At 42.5% G+C, this 27,500-nt stretch overlaps 1 protein-coding gene across 2 annotated transcripts in view; it reads left to right on the plus strand.

Moving 5' to 3' along the window:
* The window catches only part of LOC125043772 (ubiquitin carboxyl-terminal hydrolase Usp2-like), a 136,319-nt gene that overhangs the window by 67,525 nt on the left and 41,294 nt on the right, over positions 1-27,500 (plus strand). Inside the window, exons 3-4 of one of the 2 annotated variants that reach the window (XM_047640046.1) lie at positions 6,876-8,682; positions 20,469-20,579. In XM_047640046.1, coding sequence (XP_047496002.1) covers positions 7,402-8,682; positions 20,469-20,579 — 1,392 coding nt within the window. In that variant the 5' untranslated portion in view covers positions 6,876-7,401. The remainder of the gene's footprint in view (positions 1-6,875; positions 8,683-20,468; positions 20,580-27,500) is intronic. The other variant, XM_047640047.1, reaches the window with a different exon arrangement.

Raw genomic sequence — 27,500 nt, forward strand, 5'->3', positions numbered from 1 at the left:
TGCATAAATACATTAATATATAAATGCAAAAATACATAGATACATACATACATACATACATACATATATCAATGCATGCATGCATACAGACACACAGACAGACAGCTCATGCATGGTTACGTCCGTGTTTTATTTGCGTTGCGGACTGTGTGGACGACAAACCCAAGTCGATAGCCAGTGATTGCTCAGCGCCTGGACGTGAGAGGAAGGGAGAGAGGGAAAGTGGGAGGGGAAGAGGGGAAGAGGGGAAGTGGGGAAGTGGGAACTGAAGGGGGGAAGTGGGAGGAGGAGTGGGAGGAGGTAGGGAATGGTGAGGGGAAGAGGGGGAGTGGGTAGGGTGTGGGAGGGGAAGGAGGTGAGGAAAAGTGGATGGGGAAGAGGGGATGGGGTGAGGAAGAGAGGGGAATAGGAGGGGAAGATGGGAAGTGAGAGGGGAAGAAAAGGGGGAGGGTGTGAGGAGGGGAAGAGAGGAAGGAGAGAGAGGAGCTGGGGAATGGTGAGGGAGGGGGATAGGGAGTAAGAAAGGGGAAGGGGGGAGATGAAGAGGGAAAGGAAGTGTGGCAACGAAAGGAAGGAAGGAAGGAAGGAAGGAAGGAAGGAAGGAAGGAAGGAAGGAAGGAAGGAAGGAAGGAAGGAAGGAAGGAAGGAAGGAAGGAAGGAAGGAAGGAAGGAAGGAAGGAAGGAGGAAGGAAGGAAGGAAGGAAGGAGGAAGGAAGGAAGGAAGGAAGGAAGGAGGGAAGAAAGGGAGAAAAGAAAGAGAGGGAGGAGGAGGTGGCGAATTTGGAAGATAAAGGAGGGAAGAGGGAGAGGAAGAAGGAGGAGGGAGAGGAAGTAGGAGGAGGGGTAGGTAGGAGAAGGGCGAGGGAATTGAGGGCACTAGGGGAGCCTAAGTTCCTCCCTTCCCCTTCCCCCCCCTCCCCTCCCCCCCTTTAAACAGGAATGCGTGTACACTCACGGAAACATGTACGTGAATACACAGAAGAAATATATGTAAAATCATGTGCGCGTCTTTAGAAAATCTCTACTATATGTGTACACACCTTCATGCATGTTTTTTATGCCTTTATTGCTGATTAGTTTTGTTTTATTATCATCATGATTATTTATTTATTTACTTGTATATTTTTGTGTCGTGGGTGCGCCCTCGATTAATAAATACACACAGGGTAAGTTAGACAATTTCATATCATGTATATTAACCATTCTAACAAAGCCACCTTTGCCTAATGTAATGAAATACCATTTATATTTCGCAATATGAAGGACTTCCAGAAACAAATCGAGTAAAACCGTCGAAATTCTACAGAAAAGGAATATCCTTGAGTCATAAGAACACGCCATAGTGTTATTGTAAAAATATCAACCGTCCGTCAGCCAATCCGATCGCTGGACGGCACAACAACATTTCTAGAGGGTACTTCTTGGCGCGGGGGTCGGGTTCTCGAGGTCTTGTCCCCTCTTCTTCCCTCTCTCCTTCTCCCTTCTTCGTCTTTCGTCCTTATTCATATCCCCCTCTCTTTTCCCCCTTCTTCTGTTTTCGTCCTTATTCTTATCCTCTCTCCTTTCTCTTCTCTCCCTTCTTCTATTTTCGTTCTTATTCTTATCCTCTTTCACTTCTCCTTTCTTCCGTTTCCGTCCCTATTCTTCTCCCCTTTCTCTTTTTTTTCGTTTTTCTCATTTTTCATTACCTGAATCAGTTCTTCTCCTCTCTTCCTTCTCCCTTATCGTTTTCTTTCTTCTCTCCTTTCTTTCTTTTCCGTCCCCCCCACCTTTCCTTTTTTCCTACTCTCTACTTCCATTCCGTTTCTTCCCCTTCCCCTCTTCCCTTCCTCCTCTCCCTCCTCCTATCTTTGCTTCACTCTCTCTCTCTCCCACATTTAATGACATTGTGTTAGAGCTCATAATTCATAAAGAAAGTAGACTGTACGTTGGGCGGAACAGAGAAAGAGCTTTCTACTGTATTTACACGATTCCTCAACGGTCCTCTCAGGAAATTGCACGCGGAGAGGCACAAAAGCAAAAGTATTTTAGCCCTAACGTAAGGAAATAGTAAGGAGGGGGAGAGCAGGGAAGGAGGGGAGGAAGGGAAGAGGATGGTGTTAAGGGTAGGGGGAGGAGGAGGAGAAAATGTGGGGGTGTGGAGGAGGAGGGAAAGTGTGGGGGTGTGGAGGAGGAGGAGGGAATGTGTGTAGGGGGGGGGAGGTTAGGAGAAGGGAATGTCGGAAGTGTGGAGGTGGGAATGTAGAGGGGGGGGGGGGGCGTTGGAGCAGGAAGGGGGTAGCATAGGGTGGGGTAGCATAGGGTGGGGGTGTAGGGGTATGGAACGGAGTGAGGCTAGAAGGGAAAGTAGGAAGGAGGGGGGAAATGAAGGTGGGTGTTGGGAAGGATTTTCGTGAGGAGCGGGGGTTGTAGGGGGGTTGTGGGGAATGAGGGCGGGAGGTGAGGAGAGTGAGGAGTCCCTCGAGGAAATTGCAAAGGAAGCAATACGATGTCGTAGTCAAGAGGGAACTGTGCACGAGTTGGGTTGTGAGTGGAGAGGGAAGGGGAGAGTAACGAGTAAGGGGGGATATTGTGGAGGGAGGGGGAGGGGGGAGAGTAACGAGTAAGGGGGGATATTGTGGAGGGAGGGGGAGGGGAAGAGTAACGAGTAAGTGGGGGAAGAGTGTGGAATGGGGCGCCAAGAGTGAGGAATAGTAAGAGAGCGGCGGGAAAAGTGAGGAATAAGGAAAATGATGAGAATCGAAGAAAGAGGCAGTATGAATGAGGACTAAGTAGGAGGAAAAGGAAGCAAAAAAAAAAAAAAAAAAAATGAAGAGGAAGAGGAGTAAGGGAATAGGCATAATAAGTGTGGGAGTAGCGATGAGTGTTGGGGGAGGAGTGAGGGAGGAGGAAGGGCGATTGGGGGAGCAGGAAGGAAATAACAGAAGCTGCTGTTGGAGGAATGGCTGTTGGAGAACGGGTGACGGAGGAGGAACGACTGTTGGAGGAGCAGGGAGGAAGGAGGAAGAAAAGAAGCTGCTAGAGGAGGAGTGGCTGTTGGAGAAGGAATGTCTGTTGGAGGAGTGGCATTTAGAGGAGGAGTGTCTGTTGGAGAAGGAATGTCTGTTGGAGGAGTGGCTTTTGGAGGAGGAGTGTCTGTTGGAGAAGGAGTGAGGGAGGAAAAAGACTCGTGGGGTAATCACCGCTCGGAGAAAGGACGCAAAAACTCGTTGTAGAAAATAATGCTATTCTTGTCTCGTTTTTTTCTGGGTGTCTTTATTGTTATTTTTTTCTCTTTTTTTTGAGGAGGTTGTTGCTTATGGTTATGACTCTAGCTCTTGCATGTGCCTTTGGCTAATGGTCTGTCCGCATCTCTCTCTCTCTCTCTCTCTCTCTCTCTCTCTCTCTCTCTCTCTCTCTCTCTCTCTCTCTCTCTCTCTCTCTCTCTCTCTCTCTCTCTCTCTTTCACTCTATCTATCTATCTATCTATCTTTCCTTCATTTCTTTCTCTCCTGTCTCTCTTCCTCCCCCTTCACACCCTCCCTCTCTCCCTCCTGTCCTTTCCCTCTCCCTCTCTCCCTCTCTCCCTCCCTCCTATCCCCACTCCCTCCCACTCCCTCCCTCTCCCTTCCTCTCCTCCACCCCCCCCCCTCTCCACCCCCTACTTACCCCTTTCACCCATAATATATCATCCTGTCACTTCCATTTTCTTCATCTCCCTTTTATCTCTGTTTTACATCTCATTATCTCGCACTTCGTCTCAGGATCCCATTATAAAACACTTAAATTGTTTAGTTATTAAGATAACGAACCCACCCCCAAGAAAAAAAATAGAATAAGTAGGTAAAACAAAACAAAACAAGGGAAGGAACAAGGAAAGAAAAATAGATAGAATAACAAGGAAAGAAAGAAGAATGAAAATTAAAATAGATAAAATGATATGAAAACAAAATAATATACTAACGAAAGAAATACAAATATATATATTTTTTATTCCCATCTCATTTTATTAATCTCCTTAAATTGCTCATGATGGAGGCAACGAGCCTGATTTAAAGGACTGAAACCCTCTTATAATACACGATACTGTGGATCGGCAGCGTTTGCGAGCGGTCGGGGGCCGGGCTGTGTGCTAAGCCTAAAGGTGAACTTCTTTATTTGTCCGCTTTCGGGAGATATTTGCTCTTTTGGTTCTTTGTGTTTGTTTGTTTGTCTACTTGTTTATTGTTGTTCTTTTTTATTTTTTTTTGATTTGTGTGATGTGTTGAATGTTTTAGTTTTTTATCTATTTATTTTATTTATATATCTATTTATTTATTGATTATTTTTTACCCGTGTAGTTGCACTACTGATCGTAGAGGTTAATTGATTAGATTGCGATGAACTGTCTTATGCATTCATTATATTCATCACTTACAGCATTGGTATTGAATTTAATTTCATTGCAATTTTTATTATCTTATTCATCTTCACAAAGTTCAAAAAAAGTTCACCTCACAGATTGCTCCCTTTTCGTATCGCTGACACACTACTCAGTATGTATGTATGTATGTACGTAAGCGTGACAATACCCTTTTTTTAGCACGCTAAGGTACGGAGAAAAGTGTAAAGCAGGATACATGTGTATACTTGTGTAACAGGGAATTCGTTTAGGTTAGATTTTTTTAAGTGGTGTTTTGTGTTTTGTGACTGATTTATAGTTTAATTATTGTTTTGCTTTAGTTCGAGAGAGTAATGTAGGTTTATACGGACGATATTACGAGAGAATTAGGAGGAGGTACGTAATCTGAGTCAAGAAATTAATAAAAAAAGAAAAAAAAAAACATACACGTTCAGTGCATAGGAAGTACAAACAATATGTATAATATTACGAAAGACTAACAATTAATTCCTACTATACTCATGGAACACGAGAGGCTAATAGTACATGTAATATCACGCACCGTCATTTCCACCAACACACGAATCATCCAGCTACAAAAAACATGTATTATCATTTCCACCGACACGAAACAACCACGAACTGTCACTCACTTCACCCAACACGAACCATCCCCCAAAAATGAAAGAAAAAAAGAGAGAAAAAAAAATTAAAAAAGGAAGGAAACGCGTACTATCATTTCCACCGACGCGAATTGACCACAAACAGTCAGTCATTTCCACCGACACGAAACTCATGAATCAACCACAAAAAAAAAAAAAAAAAAAAAAACAGGTGCCACCATGTCCACCGACACCAGACCCCCTCCCTCACCCCCCTTCCCCCAAGGACGTCTCCCACCTCCCCTCTCCTTACCTTCTTTCCCCTCCCTTCCCCATCCCCTTTCCCTTCCCCTTCCCCCTCTCTTCTCTTCTCTTCTCTTCCCTCCTTTTCTCTCTACTTCCTTCCCTTCCTTTCCCTCTCCTTCCTTCCTTTCCTTTCCCTCTCCTTCCTTCCCTCCCTTTCCCTCTCCTTCCTTCCCTCCCTTTCCCTCTCCTTCCTTCCCTCCCTTCCCCTCTCCTTCCTTCCCTCCCTTTCCCTCTCCCTCCTTCCCTCCCTTTCCCTCTCCCTCCTTCCCTCCCTTTCCCTCTCCTTCCTTCCCTCCCTTTCCCTCTCCTTCCTTCCCTCCCTTTACCTCTCCTTCCTTCCCTCCCTTTCCCTCTCCTTCCTTCCCTTCCCCATCTCCTCCCTTCTCCTCCCCCCTCCCCTAGCTCTGAGAAAGTCACTTGACCGGCGCTTTCACTGCGGACCTACCCCTTTAGACGCGCCAGGTGTTGTGGGGGCAGAGCGCGGCCGTGAGGAATTGCTTTATTTATTGTCTCCTTGGTCATTTCCTTGCGTGAAGTTTCGTGTAAGTTTGTTTTTTTCCCCTCGTGTAGTTTTCTTTGTTTGTTGTTATTTAGTGTGTTGTTCATGTTTCGTGTATATTTTCGTGTTTTTTTTTTGTTTCACCGTGCAGTTTTATGGTTGTTATTGTAATAGTAATTGTTGTTGTTGTTGGTGGTGCTGTTGGTGTTTATTTTGTTGTTCATTATTTTCGCTGTGTTTATTTGTTTTGTGAGGAACTGATTTATTTATTGTGTCCTGGTCTTTTCCTTTAGTGAAGTTTAGAGATCTGTTCCTTTGACGTTGTTTCTGTTGTGATTGGTTTGTTTGTGTGTTTGTATTATCGTCTGTCGGCCAGTTTGTTAAAGTTGTGCGAGGGCCGACCCGATTAATATTCATATATACGGACATTCATATACACAGAAATAAACGCATATCTGTCTATCTATCTGATAGATATACATTGATCTATCCATCTACCCGGTTGATATGCATGTCTAGTCAGTTAGATAAGTATTTAGTTTTGTGTATATGGAAGTCCGTATATATGAATATTCATTGGGTCGGGCCTCGCATAATTTTAACAAACCGGCCACAAGTGTATTTACTTCTGTGTATTGTATACTTGTGTGAGCATATACGTATGAAGGAGAGAAGAGAGGAGGAGGGAGATATGTTTGCGTGTGTCACTGCAGGCAAACACACCTACACACACACTGTATGTGTATGTGCGTTTGGCTGTATCTGTATGTGCGTGTGTATTTGCTTCGTGTATTCTGTACATGTAGGTATATATGTGTATATCTGTATGTGGCTATCATTAGATAGGAGGAGAACACGGATCTAAATCAGATAGAGTTTAACGTGATAACGAGTGATAAATAGGTTACGTCGGGGAACAGGGCTAACCCAAGGTTCTCGTTTCTTGCCACAGACATTAGAACTCGTATCAAGGGGGAAGAGAGAGAGAGTGAATACTTCCGAAGTAAGGACAGGGTTGTGTGTGTTTTCGTTTTTCTTTTTCTGTGTTATTATTGTTTTTCATTTGCCTTCTGCATGTAATAACGTATAATGTGTGGTTTTATTGCAGACGCGGACGGTGTAGAGTGACTGGGCGAGGTGAGGCCGGCACACTAAATATAGCGCTGGCAGCCTGCTGGCCCTACCTCTGCTGCTGCTCCTACAACTGTTGGCGGAGAGTGCCACCGCCCCGCCCCCGCTGCCCCACTTACCTCCTCTCCTCCACTACCGCCGCCGCCGCCCCGCACGCAGCACTCACTACCCGCCGGGCCCTTTATGATGGCTGCGACGCACGGAGGACGCCCTCGCATGCCCTGCCCCGTGCCTTCCGCGGTTTGACCGAAGACCTGTGACCGAGCGCTGACCCAAGAGAGGGTCACGTGACGGAGGAAGCGCCCAGCTGCCGCAGCCGGAGAGTGGCGGCTCTCAGTGGGTCAGTGCGAGGCAAGTGCCACAGTGAGGGATCGAAGGTACTCGACTCGCGACGGTGTGCTCCCCGGGAACAGTACAGTGCTCAAAGTGACGCCGAGTGAACAGCTTCTAACGTGGAAGTTGTTGTATTTTAGTGTGACATTACAGGTGATGCTCTAGGAACCATGCCCGTCCCGCCCACTTCGCCCTCCGTGGGCAGATACTCCTCCTACTCCTCGTACTCGTCCTACAGGAGTCCGTCTTCGTCGTCCTACCTGGGCCGCACCACGTCCCTGGACCGGTCCTCGTACAGTAGCTCTTATGGCGGCAGCTACACCTCCTCCTACAGCAGTAAGTACGCCCGGCCGCCGCTGCCCTCCTACTCCTCCTCGACCGACACCTACCGAAGCAGCCGCAGTTTACGACAGTCGCCGGCGAGGCCCGCTTACTCGAGGCTCAGCTCCGACTCCCACATCGAAACGACGACGCCGTACTCCTCGCGATACGCCAACCTAGACAGCAAGCGAGACACATCGTCCTCCCGAGACTCCGGCTACGGCTCGAGGCTCACGTCGCGCGACCGCTCCGTCGACCTCGTCAACGGCAACGGTGTCGACACGAGCCACTTCGGGCCGTCGCACTCGTCCTACGCTTGCAACTACCGCTGGGAGGCGCGCGAGAGGGACAAGGCAGACGGGAAGGACACCGACCAGAATGGGGAGGACGAGAAGGTGTGCATCTCCGACAGGATCCGCGCCTTCGAGACGCGGACCTCGGCGCGGGAGAGGCTCGGGCTGCCGGCCGGACGCGAGAGCGCCCTCGCGTCCTTACGGGATACCGGCCTGTCTTCTTCGAGGGACAGCGGCCTATCCTTGGGGGACACGAGCCTCTCCCGCCGCAGGGCAGCTCGCGCGTCGGACTACCCCTCTCGCACCTCCTCGGCCCGGAAGAGCTCCCCGGAGGCCGTGTCCCGAGACACTGCCGACGAAAACGCCAACACGAGCAGCGAAAGGAGGCCCTCGGTGACCGAGCTGTGCCGCAAGTACGACTCGAACCACAACGTCACGAACGGCGTGGCCCGCCAGGAGGACGAGGAGGACGGCAGCGACGGAGGCAGCGTGTGCTCCGGAGGCCCTGCCCTGGAGGAGGCCACGATCCGCCCGACCCGAAAGGCCGCAGAGTCCACTCGCACGGACTCGCCCGTCACCGCTCGCGTGGACTCTCCTGCAGGGAGCCGCGTCGATTCCCCCAGCAGGTTGCGCGTGGACTCGCCGGCCCGCAACCACGTGGAGTCCCCCTCGAGGAGTAGGCTGGAGTCCCCTACGATCGGCCACAAAGACTCACCAAACCGTGCTCAGCGAGAATCCCCGCTCCGCAGCCGCCTGGACAGCTCCACTAACCGACAGGACTCCCAGGCTGATCGCGATGGCCGGTCCTCCCCGATCCTCAACGGCACTATAGACAAGGTAAGAGTCCCTCGCGGCGCCCCTTCCACTGCCCCGCCATTCTTCCTCATCTCTCAAGCGCCGGGTTTCGGAATCCATCCTGTCCAACACCGCGCTCGTGTCCACTCCATGTCCCTTTATTACACGTCCTTCCTCTCCCCCACATTTCCTCCATAACCAAAAAAGGCAAGCCGAAAAGAGTATTGCCATTCACCCATTCAACGCACAAAACTACAAAAGACTCGCCTTTCCTCGCATCCCATCATCGCTTCAGCATCCATAAATGACCCTTATTTGGCACCATCAGGGGCACCAGAGCCAGACAGATACCCGGCAGATCGGGAGAGTCAGAATAAGTCATTACCACCAGAACCCACCGGAAATACACTCACCGCTAGAGTCAGTTCTATTATTATCACTGTATCAATTTCACGATTTCTTTTTAGACCCAATAATATTATTCAGCACAAACACAACAGGTTAAGACATCAATATGTGTAGCACAACTTATAAACACCAGAAAATACCTCATTCTCAACACCGTCACAAAAAAACATTGCGAATATACAGCGTCAGTGATGCCAGAAAAGACCCTTGCCGTCGTCGTGATGCCAGAACCATTTCACAAGATCGTTTTCAAACAGCCAATGCAAATATATATCGTCAGTGATATCAGTGATACCAGAACCCGACCAGAATCAACATAACCATCTCATTATACCGCTCTCACAAACAGAAAAAAAAAAAAAAACTGAGCGAAGATACAGAACCAGTGATACCAGTACCATCTCACTCCTTCGTTTTTAATAGAAGAAACATCGAAAATATACGCTTTTTCCTAAAAGATTTTCCTAAAACATTCTCAAACAACCATTGGAAAACAATATATCGTCAGCGGTACCAGAACCCACCCACTTTCACTAAAACTACGTTACTACATCGTTCTCAAACAACCATTACGAATATACATTTCCAGTGGTACCAGAACCTCCCAGAATATTTCCTCCTTATATAGTACCCTGAAAAGCTTCGATAAAACGATGGTTCTCGAGTATGTCCAATCACACGGACGCCATGTGCTGTTACGTAACCACGTGCCTTTGTGGTAACACTAAATCCAATTCTTAACGTTAAAGAACACAGCTCACAGGCTGGCTGGGGAAGTGATGACGTCACTGCTCGTCCTAGATGCTGATTGGATAATGGTACCACTGCCACCCGTAAGAAGTCATCACAAAAAGTTATAACATAAATGAATCATCTAGAGAGCGAAAAACATATATATATATAAAATATATTTATTCACATACATATATACATACATATATATATATATATATATATATATATGTGTGTGTGTGTGTGTATGTGTGTGTGTATGTGTATGTGTGTATGTGTGTGTGTGTGTGTGTGTGTATGCGTGTGTGTGTGTGTGTGTGTGTGTGTGTGTGTGTGTGTGTGTGTGTGTGTGTGTGTGTGTGTGTATGTGTGTGTGTGTGTATCTTTTTTCAAAAGAAAATATGCTAAGCGCAATCATTCCATAATTTACGTTGACTATCGAATCACAGCAAGAAATATGTGAATATGAAGTCAAGTGAAATCCATCCCAACACCGTATTTAACAAGTGAAAAGTACCAGTGTAGTAATTGTTTTCAGCGTTATCTAGCATCTTCGGGTTTTTTTCTCGCAATTCTTTATTTTTTGTTTTAATTATAAAAAAAAATCTTTCGAAATTTTACAAAAAAACTGCCTAAGGAAGGAACAAAGACTTTCCCCAACTGACTTTTTTTCGAAAAAATTATCCCTTTGAAACGGGCGAAATTCGGGGCAAAAGGGGGGGAGCCGCCCCCGTGGCTTCACGCTTGAACAGAAAACATTTAAAAAATTTTTTTTTCGCAAAAACTTTTTAGGGTTGGTTTGTTTTCCCGAAGAGGCCCTAGGGTCGTCAAGAAATTTTTGGGAAAGGGACGTTAGCACATTCGAGAGCGTTCACCATTTCTTTATCGCCCGTGGAAAGGGATCTGGGGCCCCCAAGAATTTTTACCAGCCAAAATTTTAATCCTTATGGTTTTTTGGCCCTGTATTATCAAAATGATCTAAGCCGAGTTGCAGGATTTTTTTGTTTCTATTACCTCATCAAAAGTTAATTTTATCATGGGTTGAAGAGAGCAAAAGGGGGAGAGGGGGGGGAGGGGGGAGAGGGGGGGGAGAGGGAAAAGGAGAGGGAGAGGGAGCGGGAGAGGGACAGGGGGGGGGAAAGGAGGGGGAAAAAGGAGAGGCAAAGTGAAAGGAGGAGGGAGAGAAGGGAGGAGGGAAAGGAGAGAGGGAAAAGGAGAGGGAACGGGAGATGGAGGCGGATAGGGAAAAGGGAAAGGGAATAGGGAGGGGGAGGGAGAGGGAAAAAAAAAAAAAAAAAAGGGAAAGAAGGAAAACAAGAAATTTAAAAAAAAAATAGATAGATGAAAAGGAAGAGAAAAGGGTCACCCTGTAGAGGTCTAGGCAAGGGCGACTCGTGGAGGGCTCTTGCTCGGCCGACCGTTCTCTCTACGGCTCTCGAACGTCTGTCTCCTCGCTCGCCTTCTCTCTCTCGCGCTCTCTCTCTTCGCTCTTCTCGCTCTCTCCTCTCTCGCTCTCGCTCTTCTCTTCTCTTCTCTCGCGCCGCGACCGTCATCCGCGCTCTCGCGCTCTCTCTTCTCGCTCTCTCTCTCGCTCGCTCCGCGCTCTCTCTTTCTCCTCGCTCTCTCTCTCGCGCTCGCTCTCTCCTCGCTCTCTCTCGCTCGCTCGCGCCGCTCCTCTCGCGCTCTCCTCTCCGGCTCCTCACCATCCTCCCTCTCGTGATTCTTCCCCTACTGCTTACCTACCCCCCTCCCCCCCCCACCCCCTCCCCCTCCAACCCCCCGCGTCATCCACCCTCGGCCCCCGCCCCCCCGCAAGGAGACAGCCCGCCCACCTGCCGCGTCCTCCAACCCGTGCAATCCTGCCTGGCTCGACGTTTCTACTCGTGTAACGAGCCACCGCGATCCATCCGGATTTCGGACATCCCCCACTAGGCATTTGGACGGGGCTCACCCCTTGCTCTCTCCTGCCTCGTTCCCTCCTTTCCTATGTTCTCGTTTCCTCGTCGCTTTATCTTGCGGTTTCTCTTGTTCGGTCTCGCTCTTGTTCTCTCGCTCGTCTATCTCTCTCTCCCCCCCCCCCCCTCTCTCCCCCCCCCTCTCTCTCTCTCTCTCTCTCTCTCTCTCTCTCTCTCTCTCTCTCTCTCTCTCTCTCTCTCTCTCTCTCTCTGTGTGTGTGTGTCTGTCCGTCTGTCTTTTACTCTCTCAATCTCACTCCCTCCCTCCTGCCCTTACTCCCTTCCCTCTCTCACTCACTCACTCTCTCCCCCAAAAACAAGACGCGAGTTCTATTTTTCGAGACCACAACAACATCGGTCGTTCACTCGCACTCACACCCGCACTCTACTTTTGCCAGCGGAGGCCGAAAATTGCCGAGAATTCGTCCGTGAAGCGATAGGGTTTTGACGGGGACTTTTGGCTTGACCTCACGCATTCTGAGGGAAAGAATCGAGAGGCAGGAAAGTGAGTGGAGGCTGTGGTGAAGAAATGAGTGAGAAAGGAAGATGAGTACTTTTAAGTGAATGAGGTAATTGGAAACAAAGGAATGGATGAAGAGGGTAAAGAGAAAGGAAAATGGGTGCTAGTAAATAAGAATAAGAATTAATGAAAACCGATAAGATGTGTGGGGAAAACTACCTTTCTGTTTTAGATGAGTGAATCCTTGGATTTAGACCCGTTGATGTTTCCTTAATATAGGTCTATTGCTACGAAAAATAAAGTAAAACAAAGAAGAGGAATTATGAATCACTAATAAAAGTTTCAAACGGATAATAAAGTGAAAAAAAATAGAGATACTAAATTTAAAAAAAAATCGATGGAAACTACATCGCTTAAGAAAATGTAAGGAAAAAAAAATATTAAAAAGACGATCCTAATGAATTACGCTGATGATAGTAATTACGATATAGGTTACCAGGTCGGATAATTTAGCCAACAATGAGTGTATTTTATAAACTCTGTAATCCCGTATTCCATCCATAATCATTTTAACCTCACCGAAACCTTGTATTTTTTTTTTTTTTTTTTTTTTTTTTGCCTTGCTATTGTTGGGGTCAGTTTAACCTATTTTCTTTTCTTTGTGATGTATTTTTGTTATTTTTAGTATTATTATATTCTTCCAGAGGATTGATTAATGAATGTCTTTTTTTTTCTAGCTCGTGTATTATTATTTTTGCCTAAAAGAATTTGCTGTGTTTTTATATTTTATCTTTTTATCGGATTGTTTTAAGAAATGATCTGGGTCATTTTTTATGTTTTTTTTATTTTTTTATTGAACTCTTTGATATTCTCTTTGGAAGTTCCGGTTTGCGGATGATATTGCATTTTTTCTAGAGGAGGGAAGGGGAGAGAGAAGGGGAAAGGGGAGAGAAGAGAGGGAAGGGGAAGGGGAAGAGGAAGAGGAAGAGGGAGAGGGAAGGGGAAGGGGAAGGGGAAGGGGAAGGGGAAGGGAGAAGGGAAAAGGAAAGGGAAAAGGATAAGAGAAAGGGGAAGAAGAAAGATAAAAGAAAAGGAATAGAGAGGGAAAAGGAAGAGATGGAGAGGGAAGAGGAGGAAGAGAAAGAGGGAGAGAGTGAACGGGGAAGAAGAGGAGGAGAGAGGATGGAGAACTGGGACGGGATGAATTTATATGCCTTTTGTCGTTGCTATTTTTGATGATAGATAATGTAATTGCTATAACTGTAATAACGGTGATCATAAAAAAAGCGGCATCATTAATATAGGTATTTATTCATGGGAAAGGGAGGGAGGGGGAGAGGGAGGGAGAGAGGGAGGGGGAAAGGGAGAGGGAGGGGGAAAGGGAGAGGGAGGGGGAAAGGGAGAGAGAGAGGGAAAGAGATTGAAAGGAGAATGTGAGAGCGAGGCGGGGTTCGGGAGGTAAAAGAGAGGAAAATGAGGGAATAATAGAGAGACAGACAGACAGCAAGAAAAAAAAAGAAGAAAAACAAAAAGACCCAGAAAAAAAAGATGACAAAAGAAAAAAAGAAGTAAACGACGTAGGGAAACTGCGAAGTCACGCACGTGGGTATGTGATCGAGGTAAATTTAGCGAGTTTGTTGAGTTCCTCACTTGGGATATCCTGTTCTTCTAACCTGATGCGTCATTAAGGTGGTTTTATTTTTCACTCTCTAATTAGCACAGTCTTTACTTAGATCGTTTTTCTTCCCTGCTATTATTATTTTTTTTTTAATATCTGATGCGTCATTACGATATTATTGTTTTTTTTTTCACACTAGCGTAATCTTTATTTAGATAGTTTTTCTTTGTTTTGTTATTTATTAGTGTTATTCTTATTTCTAAATCGAACCTGATGCGTCATTACAATATTTAAAAAAAAATTCACATTATTATTTAGGTTAGTTTTATATTTTTTGTCTTATTTTTTAGACTGGATTTGTCTTAGCAAGCTGGGGGGGTGTCTATCATTGCGCCCGATTGTAACATAGGTGTTTTTGTGTTATTTAAAAGGGAGTGAAGAGCAACGGGAAGGAAGAATTAAGATACAAAAACGAAGGGCATGCCAGTAAAACCACGGGTACGCCATTACGGACGCGGTGAAAATACCCTTTGCTCACAACCGCCATGATTAGGGTACGCGGTCTTCTTGGTATTCGGTGTCCTGGGTATTTTCACCGTTTTGTGTCGCCTGTTGCTTGGATTAACGTTTTTCTCTTTTTTTTGCTGTTGTTTTCTTCTCTTTCTTCTTCTTTTTCTTTTCTTTTTCTTCTATTTCTTTTCCTTCTTCTTCTTCTTCCTTCTTTTTTTCTTTATTTTCCTCCTTCCTCTTCTTTTTCTTTGTTCTTTATTTTTAATTTACTTTTCGTTTAGGAGAGCATACGAGTGATTCATAAAGGGGGAAAAAAATAGTTGTCTTAATTAATGATGAAGCTACAATACTTTTCTTTTTTTGTATTTATTTTTCTTTTCATTTATTGATTTATTACTATTTTGAATATAGTTGAAGCATTTTAACTTTTTTATTGATTTATTATATTATTTTTTCTCATATATATATACATATATATATATATATATATATATATATGTGTGTGTGTGTGTGTGTGTGTGTGTGTGTGTGTGTGTGTGTGTGTGTGTGTGTGTATGTATATATTTTGCATTTTCGCGTGATTCATTATAACTTGAAGAGAAAGTGTTGAGAAGTGTTCAAATTGTTATTGAAAAAAATGAAGAACGGAAGGAGAAAATAATTTATCTTGCAATTATAAGAGAAAAGAGAAAACGGAGAACAAAGCAATATTTACTAAAGACTGAAAATAGAGGTTGCGTTGAAGGAATTACAGGGGAAAAAAATACGATCGATTCGATTTTCTTTATACTAAACTTTGTTCACGTTTCAGTGAGTTTATACTATTTTTTTGACTGCAGGCGATACGTCAACTAAAAAAAAAAAAAAAAAAAAACTAAACATTAATTTAAAACAAAAAGAAGAAAAAATGCGAATAATAATATTACTGTTATGATTCGAAGAAATGTTGAGTCATCTGCAGAAATCCCGTTTAGTTCGCGGTTTTAAATGCTTGTGGTTGGGATGCCGTTTTCTGCTGTTTGCTGAATATGCGAAGAAAATGATGTGTAGGTTGTTCATTGTTTGAATGCGTCGTCTAGTTTACCTTTTGGAGAAAAGTAGGGGTGGTGAGTGTTGGAGAATAATAGGAGTAGTGATTGATGGAGAAAAGTAGCTGTGGTGATTGATGGAGAAGGAAGGATGAGGGAAAAGGGAGGAAGGAGGAGGGAGGAAGGAGGAAGGTGGTAAGGAAGAGGGAGGAGAAGGAGGAGGAGGAGGAGGAGGAGGAGGAGGAGGAGGAGGAGGAGGAGGAGGAGGAGGAGGAGGAGAAGAAGAAGAAGAAGAAGAAGAAGAAGAAGGAGGAGGAGGAGGAGGAGGAGGAGGAGGAGGAGGAGGAGGAGGAGGTGGTGGTGGTGGTGGTGGTGGAGGTGGTGGTAGAAGAAGAATATAAAGCAGCGTGATCTAATCTACGTATAGACGACCAGATTACTTTACGAACTGATAACCCGATAAGATCTTATTTTTCCCTGTACTTTATAATATACCTAACTCACTGACATCGCCACTATATTCACCATAATTACCGTGGTTATCATCTTCCTAGGCATCACTGTAGTCGCTATTATATCACAATTAGTAACATCACCATCGTCAACAGTATCTTCATTATCTTCATAATTAGCATCGTTAGATCATCATAAACCTTCGGTATCACTATAAACCTTCACTATCATCACCATAAACCATTACCTTCGACAGACCAGATCGAAATTTTGCGTTTGTCTTTCGGGAAAAAACGTTAACTTTTTTCTTCTCCTTTTATTTCAAATATTTATCTTAGGTCGATAACGTTTGTGTTTTGTTTTTCTCTCGAAAATTCCTCCCACAAAGAATAAAGAGAAAGTAGAGATGAACCACAAAAAAAGTTAAGTATAAATTTTCTTTAAACTGAAAAAAGTGGTTGATTAAGGTTTTTAAATAAGTTTTTAAAAAGTTTAACCTCGATAAAAGATAAGGGATTGATAAGATGAAGACATATGATAATATCTTTTGAGAATTCTCGATATTTTCTCGTCTGTTAAAAAAAAACAATAACAATTATTAAAAATGAATATATAAATATTTCTTAAAAATATTCATTAATAACGGATATATATATATCAATAAGAATCTATCTATATCTGTTTCGAGATAGTAATACAAAGCCAAGGTGTTGTTAAGCATATCTCGAGTTCAAGCTAATTAAGGTATATGAGGATAGGCTAGTTCAGTCCAGTAATAACTAGCTAATCGTGTATTTTGAAGAAACATAGCCGTTGGTAAATTGATCACTTTATCTTTATTGTTATTTTAGAATATTTGTTTTTATTTGGTTATTTAGCTGGTGCTACTGTTGGTTTTATTGCTCATTTTATTATTATTATTATTATTATTATTATTATTATTATTATTATTAGTATTATTATTATTATTATCATTATTATTGCTTATGATTATTATATTTTCATATTTATAATTATGCTTCTACTCACTATTATAATTATCATTATTGTTCATGTCGATGTCGTATTTTGTATCTATCATTATGCTTATCACTTTTTTCTCCAAATTACTGCGATTTTTTAATACATACAACTCGCGATATTATACATGATTTTATAACCCGCTATGTTGATCAGAAGCTCATGTTGCTGTAAACTTTACTCGTCAGAACCTTTAAATATTTGGGTTCCAATTTCGGTCCATTTTTTCAAATTATGTTGTGAGGCTGTGAAGGAGAGAAGGAGGGAGAGGGGAGAAAGAGAGGGAAAAAGAGAGGGAAAGGGAGAAAGAGAGGGAGAGTGAGAAAGAGAGGGGCAGGGAGAAAGAGAGGGAGAGGGAATAAGAGAGAGAGAGAGAGAGGGAGAAAGAGATAGAGAGGAGAAAGAGAGGAAGAGGGAGAAAGAAAGGGAGAAAAAGGGAGAGAGGGAGAGGGAGAAAGAGAGAGAGAGGGAGAAAAAGAGGGAGAGGGAGAAAGAGAGGGGAGTAAGAATGAGAGATAGGGAGAAAGAGAGAGATAGGGAGAAAGAGAGAGATAGGGAGAAAGAGAGAGATAGGGAGGAAGAGAGAGAGATGGAGAAAGAGAGAGATAGGGAGAGAGAGAGAGAGAGAGAGAGAGAGAGAGAGAGAGAGGGAGAGGGAGAGGGAGAAGAGAGAGAGATAGGAGAGAAGAGAGAGATAGGGAGAAGAGAGAGATAGGGAGGAAGAGAGAGAGATGGAGAAGAGAGAGATAGGGAGAAAGAGAGAGAGAGGGAGAGGGAGAAAGAGAGATAGATAGATAGATAGAGAGAGAGAGAGAGAGAGAGAGAGAGAGAGAGAGAGAGAGAGAGAGAGAGAGAGAGAGAGAGAGAGAGAGAGAGAGAGAGAGAGAATAATGTGGATATGCATGTGCGCGTGTGTGGATTTGTGGATGTGAGCTGTAGTTCTCACATGCTATGTATAATTGTGAATACTATCTGCTCATAAATCTTAATGTACGTGTTGCGTGCTTTTGCAACGCACCATATTGCGTCAGGGAAATTGCATTACTACATTCATGCAAACGTCACAACCCTATTCGAAATGCACCATGCGTTTCAGAAACCGTTATCATTTAAAACAAGTTAAAGTGAATGTCACCTTAACCAATGTTATCTTATCACAAGGTCTCAAAAAAAAGAAAGAAAAAAGAAAAAAAAAAAAAGAAAACGTGATAGCGACGTGCTATGATCTATTTTGGTTTTCGTGTAATGTAAATATTATCAGCTTTGGAGGTCATTGTCATTCTAAACAACACCACGTAACGAATCCGTGATGGGTGGAGAGGGGGAGAGAGGGGAGAAAGGTCCATTCATTTTACTTTTCGCTTCATTATCATTATTCTCGCCATGAAGAAAAGGAAGTAAGGGAATTTCGAATTTATTGTAATTATGTAATGTAAATATTATCAGTTTTGGGAGGCCGTTGGCAGTTTCAACAGAGCGCCACGTATCGAATTCATAAGGCGGGAGAATTATCCATTAATCTTACTTCTTGCTTCATTGTCATTATTCTCTCCATGAGGGAAAAAAAAGAAAAAAAAAAAGAAAAGGAATTTCGAAATTATTATTATCGTTTCGCATCACGGATAAAAAAACGGAGCAATGAATTAATGGCTCATGGAATGTATTCACTCTCCCTTCACTCCCGGCTTCGATTCCAAGATTCGTGAATGAATCATAAACAAACGACCATCCACGGATAAGATTGCTCATCTCATAATGAATGATAATTAGGGCGGTTAATGTTTTAGAGAGTCACGGCATTGTTGATTGAACTCGTTGCGGCAAAGATGGGCGTGGCATATCGAGCTAAATCGTTGAATGGGGATTTGGAAAAAAAAAAGAAAAAAAGAAAAAAAAAACTATATATATTATATGATAGGCAAGTAACGAAATGTTGATATAAAAAAGGTTGACTGTCATATCTATTGTTTTCATAGTTTCTGAATAAAAAGAGAGAATTGAAATATTGAAAAAGGTGTGATATTGAGAATAACGAAAACAGATGTTTCTTGTTTTATGAGACTCGAAGCGTAATATCGTTTACCAGAAATCGCAAGGGATGTAGAATGTGTGAATTTTTTCTTCTTTATGAAGACAGTTTACTCCAATTATAGGAAAGGGAAGGTCATGTGGTGCTTTTGTTTTGGATCTGCCACTGTTAAAAGAAGAAAACATATATGTATGTATATATGCATATATATGTGCACACACACACACACACACACACACACACACACACACACACACACACACACACACACACACACACACACACACACACACACACACATATATATAATTAACTTTCGTTATAAAGTTAATGCTTAAGATCATTTGTAGAGTTGAATCACTATAATGAATTGCTTCACATGACAACTTCATTCATTCCAAAGCAAAATAATATTATTAAAAAAAACTGCACCTAACCGGAAAGAAGAAAAAAAATGCAAAAAAATACATTGTGAGTTTTGTATCATTCGTTTGTGAACATGAAATAGCTTTGTTTTGAACGAACGGATATTGCTCGAAATGGATCTAGTGGGATTCCCGAGGACACCGAATCAGTCAGCCAGTTATATATTTCATTCAGTGTCGTTTTCATGTAGTTTGATTCTCACCGGAGCAAATTCCCGTTATGTCAATCACCCCGGCGCCACATACGAGCGTTGTCATCATAGAAAGCATAAACATTCATATATTTACCCTCATAGTTACAATAGAAAATCATATATTTGCCCTCGCCATTTCACCAAAAATCATATATTTATTCTCACAGTTACTTATAAGATTATATTTACCCTCATAGTTACGAGAGAAAAAAATATTTACCCTCGTAGTTACATAAACAGTCATATATTTAACCTCACATTTGCACAAAACAAACATTTGTTTAACCTTGCCGTTACACAAAAAAAAATCATATATTTATCCTTACAGTTAGAAAAAAAATTGATATTTACCCTCACAGTTGAAAAAAAAAAAAAAAAAAAAAACTTTACAGCTACATAAAAGAATCGTATATTTACCCTCGCCGTTACGCAAAAAATCCTATAGTTACCCTCGAAGTTACATAAAATCAAAATACACATCCCCACAGACATATAAACTTACAAATGTGCGTATATCATTTATTTTCCTGTTCCTCTCGTTCCTCTCTCCTTCCCCTACCTTTCGCGCCTATTTTATCATCCTTTCATTCGTATAAATAAGTAAGATCTCAGTTTTAAGCTTAGATTTAGTTATGCTGAAGCTTGTATTAGTTACTGGTATTATTGATTACATTCCCAGTGCTTTATGATATTGACTCTTTTCTGCTTTTACATTTACATCCTAAACTCTTAAAAAAAAGGCTTTTTTTGCAGCACAATAACAAATTTGAGGAAAAGTGGTTAAAAAGAAGAAGAAAATAAAAAAAACAAATTAATTCTAGTATTTTTTCTCTCTCTCTTGTGTACGTTTGTCTTGTTTTATAATTTATGTTTTTTTTTGTTTTTTTTTGGTTCTGTTTTTCTGAAAATGAAATAACCAGAATATCTCCCCCCCTCTCTTCCCCCCTCCCACTACCACGCGTCGCCCCCTCCTCGCACCTCCTCCCCCCCCCACAGCCCAAGTACCGAGTGGAGGGGGACGGTTCAGACGGCCCGGGGTATCGAGCTCGGTACCGAAGGGAGCGTGTGAGAGAACGGATAGCGGCAAGACTGGCACGTGAAGCCGAGGTAAAGAACAAAGAGAAATTGATAATAAGAATGAAAAAGATCAAGGCGAATGTCTTGCTGATGACCTTTAGTTTTTGGACCTACTGTGCTGACCCACCCAGCTACTTTTTTTTTTTATCCTCTTTTCTCTTCTTCCTGTTCTTCTTCTTCCCTCCCCCTGTGCCTCTCCCCGTACCCGCCCGATCAAAGAATGTCTAAGACTGGATGGCCTTTTAACACTTGTTTTTTAAGTGTGACGGGGAATGAGCCTTGAAATGCATAATGCCTCGATCAACTAATTTGTACTCACTTTCGCGATCTTTTGTAACAGAGATGACTTCATTTTACCCTTTTTACCCTTCAGTTTTATTGACCATAATGGCTTAAATACTCTGGTCTTGACATTTTAGTCACTGACAGAGACGGAATAACTAATTCTTTAACATTTTTATATATATATATCCTCGCCTTTTGTCAATAAACTGGTTGTTTTTTTTACACTGCCACAATACCGTTGTGAGAATCATATTTTGCATATTAGATTTTAGTGATGTTGCCTAAATGTACAGGTCTTTCATGAGATAATAAAGCAATGAACTCGTGACCTATTTTTGATAATCTGATACATATTTCTAAAGTCACGAACTGACAGTCAGTTCAGTTATCTTTACTTTCTGAATAATTTATTTGAATTACTTGAATTTAGTGATTCACTGTTCGGCAGATTGACTCAATGTTCATCTTGCAGAGGATTATTAAGTGCTACTACTCTTTAAACTGAATTTCGGACTAACTGAACTAACAACTCAAAACGTACGTGAATTTTTTACCTCCCCCCTTCCCCATGCCCCGGTATGCCCAGCGCACACGTCAGAAACAGCTGTAATAGACTACACAGCATCCTGTCGTGACGTAACATTGCTAGACTTGGTACAATAAGTCTAATGTAAAAACTAACACTTAGCAAGTATGATACGCTATGACGACATAGTAGTGTGGTGTGTGTTGTGCTGTGACTTAACCATTGTATTTTTGATAAGCTTGTGGAGATGCCTGTCGTAGCATATAGCAGTATGATGCAACCAATATAATAGCGAGTAGCATAGCATAGCACGTTATCTAGAGAAAATAGCAGAAGCATTTTGTTTTCAAGTATTTTTTATAGGTGGATTACCGACTGTCAAACTCTAACAAAAGAGCAGGAATTTCCAAGACGGCTGTGAAGAAGGTAGTGTGCATGAAAGGTAAGTTTGATATGCAAGAGGTTTAGCGTACAGACAGCCCAGGCCGGATATGTAACAGCTTGGTTTTACAGCAACTTGTCATGCACTGGAAGCTCGATGGTGAAAAACAACCTTTGCCTTTGGTCAGCAACTGAATGTTACCTTTTTGGTGGAGCGTTTTGGGTTGAATAGATAAATGCTAAAATCATGTTTTAAGAATGATTTTATAGTTTTAATATATGGTGATTATGGTTACAAAGAAGTTATCTCATAAAGATCCTGATTTCATTAATAAAAGCAAAGAAATAAATATATGATGATTATTTGAATATATCAGAAAAAATCAGTACGTCCCGTGGAAATATATCCGACATGTTTTATATGTATTTAAGATATACTTCAAATATCGAAATTTTAGAACATCAAAAAGGAACTATTAATATTGAATGAAATATTTAGTAATATTTATCTAAGCAGGCAATATAATAAATATTTGGTTTATTTCACCCGACATCCGGCATAATGCATGCGTCCCGGTTATGTTTATTTTCAAATACGAACTTAATACAAATTAGGCTTCGGTCAATGCCATTTGCTATGAATCGTGAAAGCTGTTTATGAATATGTCATTATTGCATATGATTTTGATGCAATTTATAAATGCTGTTTATTTATCCATGTTTTTTTGTTTGTTTGTTTATTCACAGTTTGTTTTATCTATTTACTTGTTAGTTAGTAAGTTCGTTGGTTGGTTGGTTAGTTAATGAATTAATTAGACAGTTAGTTTATTGATTTATTTGCTCATTTATCTATCTATCTATTTATTATTTATCTATCTATCTATTTATTATCTATCTATCTATCTATGTATTATTTATCTGTTTATTTACATTTGATGCAGAGTCTAAGAATCTCTACGGAACGCTGCTTGAATGCGATAAGTATAAACACGAAGATAATTACATGGTTACAAATAGTGTTTTAGGTCAGGGTTGCAAAGGAAGAACTGAAGACTGCACGCAAAGGCCTTCATTTTAGGGCCAAGAGTTTCCAAAAATCAAAGCTTACGTTATCCTGTGGTTTATTTTCTTTTGTTATTTATTTATTTATTTGTTTGTTTATTGTTTTATTCGTGTATTGGCGTTTAATGAGTCATAGTTATTATTATTTTTAAAGGTTTTATGTTCCGTAAGTTTTAATTTCTAAGATATTTTATTTCGCGTGTTTGCATTGAATCATAGTAACGTTTTTTCCTTCTCTTTTTGGAGTTTTAAATTCTAAGATTTCCTGTTGGGAAGGAAAGAGTGAGGACGCCATTTTTAAAGAGCCAGAGCTTCTGCGTGGAGAAAGCAATGTCACGTGACTTTTGTTTATATGTATTACTTTTATTCTACCACAAAAAGAGGAAATATGCGTTTAAGCGTGCCTAAAAACCCGAATAAAAGATATATCAATATTTCTTTAAAATGAGGGTGCAGAGATATTATTAAAAGGATTCGGTGATTTTATTTCTTTTTAATGCTATTGTTATTATTTATTGTTATTATTATTATTATTATTATTATTATTATTGTTTTGGGATAAATAATAATTTAGGACAGCGTATATTGTTCTCGCTCTCGCTCTCTCTCTCTCTCTCTCTCTCTCTCTCTCTCTCTCTCTCTCTCTCTCTCTCTCTCTCTCTCTCTCTCTCTCTCTCTCTCTCTCTCTCTCTCTCCACATTTTCCCTCTCTCTTTTCTGCACAGCCAATTTCCTGTCTCTGTCATTGATGCCAAAGTTATTGAGTGTAAGAGACAGATACAGAGAGAAGATAGGGGGAAGGGCGGCAGAGTCTCTCTCTCTCTCTCTCTCTCTCTCTCTCTCTCTCTCTCTCTCTCTCTCTCTCTCTCTATATATATATATATATATATATATATATATTATATATGTATATATATATGTACACACACACACACACACACACACACACACACACACACACACACACACACACACACACACACACACACACACACACACACACACAGATATATATAATATATATATATATATATATATATATATATAAAATATATATATACTCACACACACATATATATATATATATATATATATATATATATATATACATACATATACACACACACACACACACATATATATATATATATATATATATATATATATATATATATATATATGAATATATATGCAGTAACAGAGACAGAGAGAGAAGAGAGGGGGAGGAAGCGAAGCCATACTGAGAGAGAAAGGCAGAGAACGAAAGAAAGAGAAAGCGAGAAAGAGAGACCAGGCACGCCCGCCCCCGCCTGGCATTCTCCCCCCCTCCCCCCATTTATCTCGCCCTGTGCCAAAAAACATTTTACGGTGGCTGCGGCGTGCCAGGATGACATTTTAAGAAGCACTATCGGCTTGGCACTGGCACCGACCTTATTGCGACGTGACCTCTGTCCGTGCTGCGCGGAGGTTCACTCGGAGCCGCCCTCGAGGTCACGGGCGGCGGGACCCTGGGCGGCCTTCGAACTCTCTCGCCGTCGGTCGGTTGCTCCTCCTCTGTCTGTCTGTCTGTCTGACTCTCTCTCGGCCTGTATGTGTGGGTGTGGGTGTGTGTGTGTATCTTTCTCTCTCTCCCTCTCTCTCTCTCTCTCTCTCTCTCTCTCTCTCTCTCTCTCTCTCTCTCTCTCTCTCTCTCTCTCTCTCTCTCTCTCTCTCTCTCTTTCCCTCCCCTGCGTCTGCATTAATTTTCATGCCAGGTTCTCACTTTAAATTCTTAGTTGAGTGTCACCTCGTCTCTTTAGCTTATTCTACGCTCACACTACTGTTGTTGTATTTCTCTCCCTCGAACTGTATCTCTTCTATAGCTTTAAGAAAGAGTTCCACCCCCCCCCCCCCCATATCACCTGTCTGTTTCTCTATTCCCCTTTTTCTTCAACCCCCTCCCCTCTTGTCTCTCCCAAGCCCAAGGTCTCTTTCTCTCCCCTTCTTCCCCTCTCCTCTCTCATAGCTCCCTCTTCACCTACCATTCCCCTAGCCCCTCTCACCTCCCCATTCCCCTCTCTCCCTCCCACACCCCCATTCCCCTCTACCCCTCTCACCTCCCCATTCCCCTCTCTCCCTCTCACACCCCCATTCCCCTCTACCCCTCTCACCTCCCCATTCCCCTTTTTGACTCTCTACTCCCCATTCTCCTCTCCCCCTCTCCCCCTCCCATTCTTCCCCTCTCCTCTCCTCTTTCTCCCCCTCCTCCCTCCCATTCCCTCCCTCCTCTCTTCCCCATTCCACTCTCCTCCTCACCCTCTCCCCTTATCCATTCCCCCCCCCCTACCCCTCTCACTCTCCCGGTACGAACGCCAGTTAAACCAGAAACGTCTCCTCAGCTCTCGCATTCTGGGTCAGACGCCGTTCACTGAAGGTCGCTCGCTCGCAAACTCTCCTCCAGCCACCAAAGACGCGAGAGAAGCCACGATGGGGGAACGAGAGAGTTCGGAAGCCTGAAATGGGATGAAAACTGAAGCGACATTACCGGCTCTGTTGGTGCGGTTCACAAAGGGCGGGGTGTACGGGTGGATAAATGCCCTGGTTTGATCGGTTACATTCTCGTCTGAAGGAGCCTTAAGTTAGGTCAGTTGCATTCTCGTCTGAGGACGACTTAGGTCTGGCCGGTCACATTCTCGTCTGAGGAGGAGCCATTAACACAAGGAATGGTAGGAGGGTGATGTTTATGTTGATTGCCCTGCATTTGGCTACGTGGGTCGTTTAATTGTGCGTTGTTTTGGGTCCCAGAGACTGGTGATGTTTGCAACTGTCGGGGCGGGATTTCAACTAAATGCAACGGTCCGGTATTTACAGCTTGATTCACGCACGTCGTAAATAAAACAGAGAAAGGAAGAAGAAAACACACATGTTAATACATCGAAAGGCCTTTTGGCTGTGTTACTTCTTCAGAAATCTTAAAAGACACTCCTCCCCGTTTCCTCTTCCTTAAAGCACTCGGATCTGCGTCTCGTAATTCGCACAACAGTACCTTTAAACTTAACACAAGTTAGTGTATGAGCCGAAACTCGATCTTGCGAGCATGGTACCTGAATCACTTACGTCCGGTTTCTTGCCAGTGTAACAACGGGGCCTTGGCTGCCATCTTGCATGTTGCTTGTGCCACCTGGATGGAAAAAATAAATAGCTCCGCGTTGCAATTATGTCTTGCCACCTGTGAGGTTAGTGAACACTCGGAATGGGGCAATACACAGCGTTTCCTGTTTAAGTTAGTAATGAGAAAGAGAGAGAGAGAGAGAGAGAGAGAGAGAGAGAGAGAGAGAGAGAGAGAGAGATAGATAGATAGATAGATAGAGAGAGAGAGAGAGAGAGAGAGAGAGAGAGAGAGAGAGAGAGAGAGAGAGAGAGAAAGAGAGAGAGGGAGGGAGAGAGAGAGAAAGAGAGAGAGGGAGGGAGAGAGAGAGAGAGAGAGAGAGAGAGAGAGAGAGAGAGAGAGAGAGAGAGAGAGAGAGAGAGAGAGAGAGAGAGAGAGAGAGAAGGAAAGAATGAAAGAAACAAAGAGAGAAGGAAAGAAAGAAAGAAAACAAGAAACAAAGAAAGAAAGAAAAAAAGAAAGAAAGAAAGGAAGAAAGAAAAAGAAATAAGGAGAGAGAGAGATTACAATTTATCTTTTAAGCTCAGGTATCATTACTTTAATTTATACCATCACACACGGAGGCTAAGTGTACGTTCAGTGTAATGCACAACCACAACAAGAACAACAACGACTACTACTGCTTCTACTTCTACCATTACTACTTAATAATATTACTATTACTATTACTACTTCTGGTGCCACTGCTGCTGTTACTACCACAGCTACTACTACTACTACTACTATTACTATTACTGCTACTACTACTACTACTACTATTACTATTACTACTATTACTGCTACTACTACTACTATTACTGCTACTACTACTACTATTACTACTATTGCTACCACCACCACCACCACTATTACTACTACTACTACTATTATTGCTGCTACTACTCCTACTATTATTATTACTACTACTATTACTATTATTACTATACTACTACTACCACAACAACAACAACTACTACTACTATTGCTAGCCCCACCACCATTACTACTACTACTACTACTACTACCACAACAACAACAACAACAACAACTACTACTACTACTATTGATACCACCACCATTACTACTACTACTACTACCACTACAACTAGTGCTTCTACGACATCAACAACAGCAACTACAACTAGTACTACTACTAATTTTTAAATGGCCTCCAGGCCTCCATTACAGCTATGCCCACGCCTCTGGCCATTACTTAACTTAATTACCCAATTAATAATAGGGTATTGTTAGCCATTATTATAATTAATATCACCGTCCTCTTCATCAGTCTGATATATCATCGTTTTCACAACTGTGACAAGAAAACGGTCTCGATCTTAACGGCACAAAATCATGTCATCAGAATGAGCAATCTTGACTAGATACGGAGAGAGAAAAGGAGAGGAAGGGGAGGGGGGAGGGAGGGGGAAGGGGAGGGAAAGAGGCAAAGAGAAGGAGGGGACGGGGAGGGGAAAGTTGTAAAGAGAGGGAGAGAGAGGGGAAGGGGGAGGAAGCAAAGAAGGGGAGACTGGGGAGGGGGAAGAAAGAGAGGGTAAGGGAAGAAGGGGAGA

The sequence above is a fragment of the Penaeus chinensis genome, chromosome 34 (genome assembly GCF_019202785.1).
Source record: "Penaeus chinensis breed Huanghai No. 1 chromosome 34, ASM1920278v2, whole genome shotgun sequence".
Lineage (NCBI taxonomy): Eukaryota > Metazoa > Arthropoda > Malacostraca > Decapoda > Penaeidae > Penaeus > Penaeus chinensis.